The sequence below is a fragment of the Entelurus aequoreus genome, linkage group LG26 (assembly GCF_033978785.1).
Source record: "Entelurus aequoreus isolate RoL-2023_Sb linkage group LG26, RoL_Eaeq_v1.1, whole genome shotgun sequence".
Taxonomy (NCBI): domain Eukaryota; kingdom Metazoa; phylum Chordata; class Actinopteri; order Syngnathiformes; family Syngnathidae; genus Entelurus; species Entelurus aequoreus.
The window spans coordinates 38,601,400-38,608,899 of NC_084756.1; the positions used below are offsets into that span (position 1 = coordinate 38,601,400).

Sequence of the window (7,500 nt, forward strand, 5' to 3'; positions counted from 1 at the left end):
ATATATATTTCTCACAATAATTGTTTGCTTACCTTGGTATCATTGTATTTAAAAAGGCAGTGATATATATATATATATATATATATATATATATATGTATACACCCACATATATATGTGTATGTATATATATAGTGCATGTATATATTTATGTGTGTGTATATATGTCAATCAATCAATCAATCAATCAATGTTTATTTATATAGCCCTAAATCACAAGTGTCTCAAAGGGCTGTACAAGCCACAACGACATCCTCGGTACAGAGCCCACATACGGGCAAGGAAAAACTCACCCCAGTGGGACGTCGGTGAATGACTATGAGAAACCTTGGAGAGGACCGCATATGTGGGTAACCCCCCCCCTCTAGGGGAGACCGAAAGCAACGGATGTCGAGTGGGTCTGACATAACATTGTGAAAGTCCAGTCCACAGTGGATCCAACACATCAGCGGGAGTCCAGTCCACAGCGGGGCCAACAGGAAACCATCCCGAGCGGAGACGGGTCAGCAGCGCAGAGATGTCCCCAACCGATGCACAGGCTAGTGGTCCACCCGGGGTCCCGGCTCTGGACAGCCAGCACTTCATCCATGGCCACCGGACCTATGCGACTCCCCCTCGCAAGGGACAGGGGAGAAGAGGAGAGAAGAAAAGAAACGGCAGATCAACTGGTCTAAAAAAGGGGGGGTCTATTTAAAGGCTAGATTATACAAATGTGTTTTAAGATGGGACTTAAATGCTTCTATATATATGTGTGTATAGATATCACATTACACATATATACTCATATGTGTGTGTATAAACTTTGTGTGTGTGTATATATACACATATTTACATACATACATATACAGTATACGTGTGTATGTGTATATATGGCTGCGGGACTGGCACGTTTCAGAATGATATAGTATTGAAAATGATTCGTTAGTATCGCGGTACTATACTAACACCAGTATACCGTACAACCCTAATATATATATATATATATATATATATATATATATATATATATATATATATATATATATATATATATATATATATATATATATATATATATATATTTATATTTATATATATATATATATATATATATATATTAGGGATGTCCGATAATGGCTTTTTGCTGATATCCGATATTCCGATATTGTCCAACTATTTAATTACCGATACCGATATCAACCGATACCGATATCAACCGATACATACAGTCGTGGAATAACACATTATTATGCCTAATTTGGACAACCAGGTATGGTGAAGATAAGGTACTTTTTAAAAAAATTAATAAAATAAAATAAGAAAAATAAATTAAAAACATTTTCTTGAATAAAAAAGAAAGTAAAACAATATATAAACAGTTACATAGTTTAATGTAGTCTTTATTTGAAGGGACAATGCACAGAAACATGAAGCTCAAAGACAGATATGTTCTGTACCAGATTATAGCTAAATAGCTCATTTCCATCTGCAGTCCCTGACTACCTAAATTAAAGGGATACAAAAATCATGCAATAAAATGATGACAATAAAAACATACTATAGCATGTTTTTAAATTAAGAAAAGTCATAAAATGCCCTTTAATGTACACATACTTAATATACAATACAACCACACCTCATTTACATCATCACACAAAGACAATACATGCTCTTGTTCACATCTGTCATCATTTGTAAAAACATAGAAACTAGTAATTAATGAAAATGAGTCAAATGAAGTGTTAAAGGTTAGTACTATTAGTGGAGCAGCAGCACGCACAATCATGTGTGCTTACGGTCTGTATCCCTTGCAGACTGTATTGATATATATTGATATATAATGTAGGAAGCAGAATATTAATAACAGAAAGAAACAACCCTTTTGTGTGAATGAGTGTAAATGGGGGAGGGAGGTTTTTTGGCTTGGTGCACTAATTGTAAGTGTATCGTGTTTTTTATGTGGATTTAATTTTAAAAATTTAAAAAAAAAACAAAAAAAAAAGATACCGATAATAAAAAAACCGATACTGATAATTTCCGATATTACATTTTAACGCATTTATCGGCCGATAATATATATATATATATCTTAATTTTTCATAACATACAATGACTCTAGTATTGAACAAATACTATTAACATAAAAATGTGAACAAGTTGCAGACATGCACTGCAAAACACTGAGAATATATAATAATATAATATAATAATATATCTTATCTACCTAATCATTAAATGTCTACATAATATTTGCATTATTCATGACATGTGCTTGATTGACAGTGATGAATGACAGGTTTCTAATGTCACGTAGTGAAGTACAGTCAGCATCAGCATCATCTCACTTATCATGGAGTGTCATTACAGTGTGCAGGTGTGCCTAATGACATCATCTCACTTATCATGGAGTGTCATTACAGTGTGCAGGTGTGCCTAATGACATCATCTCACTTATCATGGAGTGTCATTACAGCGTGCAGGTGTGCCTAATGACATCATCTCACTTATCATGGAGTGTCATTACAGTGTGCAGGTGTGCCTAATGACATCATCTCACTTATCATGGAGTGTCATTACAGTGTGCAGGTGTGCCTAATGACATCATCTCACTTATCATGGAGTGTCATTACAGCGTGCAGGTGTGCCTAATGACATCATCTCACTTATCATGGAGTGTCATTACAGCGTGCAGGTGTGCCTAATGACATCATCTCACTTATCATGGAGTGTCATTACAGCGTGCAGGTGTGCCTAATGACATCATCTCACTTATCATGGAGTGTCATTACAGTGTGCAGGTGTGCCTAATGACATCATCTCACTTATCATGGAGTGTCATTACAGTGTGCGGGTGTGCCTAATGACATCATCTCACTTATCATGGTGTGTCATTACAGTGTGCAGGTGTGCCTAATGACATCATCTCACTTATCATGGCGTGTCATTACAGTGTGCAGGTGTGCCTAATGACATCATCTCACTTATCATGGAGTGTCATTACAGTGTGCAGGTGTGCCTAATGACATCATCTCACTTATCATGGAGTGTCATTACAGTGTGCAGGTGTGCCTAATGACATCATCTCACTTATCATGGAGTGTCATTACAGTGTGCAGGTGTGCCTAATGACATCATCTCACTTATCATGGAGTGTCATTGCAGTGTGCAGGTGTGCCTAATGACATCATCTCACTTATCATGGAGTGTCATTACAGTGTGCAGGTGTGCCTAATGACATCATCTCACTTATCATGGAGTGTCATTACAGTGTGCAGGTGTGCCTAATGACAGGAAGGAGTAGGACTGACACAGCACCTTTTCCCATCTGGGCAGGTGGGCGCCGCCACTCTCGCAGACACCTGAGGAACGAGAAGGACAAACCTCTGCCGCCCCTGCTGGCGCGTGTTGGCGGCAGCATCGAGGTGAGGGAAGCCGGCCCTGGTGGTCTGGCGGTGGTCACAGGTGTGTTGTGCTGGCACAGGTGCTGGGCTTCAACACGCGGCAGAGGAAGGCTTTTCTGAACGCCATCATGCGCTGGGGCATGCCCCCGCAGGACGCCTTCACCTCCCACTGGCTGGTGCGCGACCTGAGAGGCAAGAGTGAGCGCGAGTTCAGGTGGGCCTCACTTTTTTTTACTCGCTGACAGTGTTGGGTTAGTTACTGAAAACCAGTAACTAGTTACTAATTACTTTATTTCAAACGTAACTCAGTTACTAACTCGGTTACTTACACCAAAAAGTAATGCGTTACTATAAAAAGTAACTATTTAGCTTTTTTTCCCTCAAGGAATTGTGAAATATAATCATGTCTTCAGGACATCAACACTGTACTGAAGCCCAGAACACTCTACACATTTCCCCAGTTTTAGTTTAGAGATAAGGAAAGATTGGCCTGGCCCACTAGCATCTTTATGTTTGTGAACTTCATAGTCTATACATTTAGAGATCAAACACTCTAGAAGTCTAGAATGAAAGAGAATTGACAGAGTGTGTGTAGATTCAGTGATGAATAATGAGCAGAGGCAGAGTTTGGAGTGTTTTCTTTAGCTCGCTTTCCATGTTTATGTCCTCACTGTCCACTGTGTCCAGGAACTTAGAACATGTTTTGTGCCATTTGCCGTTTGACGCCCGCTATCATGCTAATTAGCTGCCTGAAAGCGGGCGACGCCACTGTAGAAATAGCCTGCATTTCTTCTAGCACATAGCTCTATCAATGTTGTCCTGGCTAGCAGTCCCTCCATTAAAATCCTTAGGTGGAGGTGAAGTGGCATCGGAGTCTGTGTCTCTCTTTACTAGCTTCGTCGAAGCATGTTGCTTTTGTAGCTGTTTCAGCAGATTTGAATTGCTGTTTTGGGCAGTGGATAGGATCTTTGATCCAAAACACAACTGACATTTAAATAAAATGATCCCTTCTTTGTGCTCGACAAAAGAAAAGTAGTGAGAATATCTCCATGTTAAGAAACTCGGCTTCGGCTCCGCCATGATGTCTTGTTAGTAAACACAGACACGTAATGCAGGCATGTCACACTCGTTTTCTACCACCCGCTAAATTTTAGACAAAACAAATATTTTCCATATATGAATGAAGAGGCCACACGAGTAGGAACGCTATGGATGGCAAGAAGACGGAACGGCACTTCTACTTCCGGTTGAAAGCACTAAATGGAAGGACACTGCAACACCTGCAGTGAGCAAACTCGTCCAAAATATGGCGCCATAGCACGAATGCGCTTATGTTTTTGTTTTTTTACTATTTGCATTTTGGCCGTCAGCGAAGAAACATACATGAATTAGCCGCATCGTTTCAAAGTGTAGGAAAAAAGTAGCGGCTTACAGTCCGGAGTTTACGGTATATATTACATAATTTTCTGTGCATTTGATTATTAGATATTCTTTTCGTACGTTGTAAAAAAACAATCTTTAGATTTTACTGGAAAAAAACTGGGAGCTCTTTCTCCAGAATTGTACGTGTGTTTTTGTCTCTCATAATGATTGTGAACAAAATTCTCCATTTTTTTTATACTGATTTTTTTTTTTACATCAAATTATGCTGACAATTTTATTGAAATTTTTTTTTTAGCAAAATGCGTGTTTAGAAATGCAGTCCATAAAAATTAATTGTAATTTTTTTTCTAATTTCTTTGCACTGAATTTTTATAAACTTATTTATTTTTACATCAAATTATGCTGACAATTTTATTGAAAAAACAAATGTTAGCAAAATGCGTCTTTAAAAATTCAGTGTATACAAAATCATTGTAAACATTTTTTGAATTTCTTTTCACTGAATTTTTTATAAACTTTATTTATTTATTTATTTTTTAACATCAAATTATGCAAAAAAAAAAAATTTGATTTTTTTTTTTTTTTTTAGCAAAATGCATGTTTAAAAATATAGTGTTTTAAAATGTAGTGTATAAAGATTTATTTTTTAAAAATAATTAATTTCTTTGTACTGAATTTTTATAAACTTTTTTTTTTTACATCAAATTATGGTAACAATTATATTGAAGAAAAAAAAAAGTTAGCAAAATGCGTGTTTAGAAATGCAGTCCATAAAAATTAATTGTAAACTTTTTTCTAATTTCTTTGCACTGAATTTTTATAAACTTATTTATTTTTACATCAAATTATGCTGACAATTTTACTGAAAAAACAAATGTTAGCAAAATGCGTCTTTAAAAATTCAGTGTACAAAAAATCATTGTAAAAAATTTTTGAATTTCTTTTCACTGAATTTTTATGAACTTTATTTTATTTTTTTTAACATCAAATTATGCAACAAAAAAAAATTGGAATTTTTTTTTTTAGCAAGATGCATATTTAAAAATATAGTGTTTTAAAATGTAGTGTATAAAGATGTATTGTAAAAAAAAATAATTAATTTCTTTGTTCTGAATTTTTATAAACTGAATTTTTTTACATCAAATTTTGATGACAATGTTATGGAAAAAAAATGTTCGCAAAATGTTTGTTTAAAAATTCAGTGTATAATCTTTTAGAATTTTTTTTACACTGATTTTTTTTTACATCAAATTATGCTGACAATTTTATTGAAAATTTTTTTTTTTAGCAAAATGCGTCTTTAAAAATTCAGTGTATAAAAAATCATTGTAAACATTTTTTAAATTTCTTTTCACTGAATTTTTTAAAACTTTTATTTTTATTTTTTTTAACATCAAATTATGCAAAAAAAAAAAAATTGAATTTTTTTTTGGGGCAAAATGCATGTTTAAAAATATAGTGTTTTAAAATGTATTGTATAAAGATTTATTGTAAAAAAAAAAAAATTAATTTCTTTGTACTGAATTTTTATAAACTGAATTTTTTTACATCAAATTTTGATGACAATGTTATGGAAAAAAAATGTTCGCAAAATGTGTGTTTAAAAATTCAGTGTATAATCTTTTAGAATTTTTTTTACACTGATTTTTTTTTACATCAAATTATGCTGACAATTTTATTGAAACATTTTTTTTTTTAGCAAGATGCGTCTTTAAAAATTCAGTGTATAAAAATTCATTGTAACATTTTTTTGAATTTGTTTTCACTGAATTTTTATAAACTTTTTTTTTTTTTTTTTAACATCAAATTATGCAAAAAAATAAAAAATTGAATTTTTTTTTTGGCAAAATGCATGTTTAAAAATATAGTGTTTTAAAATGTAGTGTATAAAGATTTATTGTAAAAAATATATATATATTTCTTTGTACTGAATTTTTATAAACTGACATTTTTTACATCAAATTTTGATGACAATGTTATGGAAAAAAAATGTTCGCAATATGTGTGTTTAAAAATTCAGTGTATAATCTTTTAGAATTTTTTTTTTACACTGTTTTTTTTTTTTTACATCAAATTATGCTGACAATTTTATTGAAACATTTTTTTTTTAGCAAAATGCGTCTTTAAAAATTCAGTGTATAAAAAATCATTGTAAACATTTTTTAAATTTATTTTCACTGAATTTTTATAAACTTTTATTATTTTATTTTTTTTAACATCAAATTATGCAAAAAAAAAAATTGGATTTTTTTTTTTGGCAAAATGCATGTTTAAAAATATAGTGTTTTAAAATGTAGTGTATAAAGATTTATTGTAAAAAAAATTATTAATTTCTTTGTACTGAATTTTTATAAACTGAATTTTTTTACATCAAATTTTGATGACAAGGTTATGAAAAAAAAATGTTCGCAAAATGTGTGTTTAAAAATTCAGTGTATAATCTTTTAGAATTTTTTTTACACTGATTTTTTTTTTACATCAAATTATGCTGACAATTTTATTGAAACATTTTTTTTTTTAGCAAAATGCGTCTTTAAAAATTCAGTGTATAAAAATTCATTGTAACATTTTTTTGAATTTCTTTTCACTGAATTTTTATAAACTTATTTATTTTTACATCAAATTATGATAACAATTATATTGAGAAAAAAAAAGTTAGCAAAATGCGTGTTTAGAAATTCAGTCCATAAAAATTAATTGTAAAATGTTTTCGAATTTCTTTGCACTGAATTTTTATA

At 32.1% G+C, this 7,500-nt stretch overlaps 1 protein-coding gene across 1 annotated transcript in view; it reads left to right on the plus strand.

Annotated features, from left to right (window-relative positions):
- chd5 (chromodomain helicase DNA binding protein 5) overlaps window positions 1–7,500 on the plus strand; it is a 136,088-nt gene that overhangs the window by 96,348 nt on the left and 32,240 nt on the right. Inside the window, exons 27-28 of the mRNA XM_062037812.1 lie at window positions 3,312–3,400; window positions 3,460–3,593. Of these exons, the coding sequence (XP_061893796.1) occupies window positions 3,312–3,400; window positions 3,460–3,593 (223 nt within the window). The remainder of the gene's footprint in view (window positions 1–3,311; window positions 3,401–3,459; window positions 3,594–7,500) is intronic.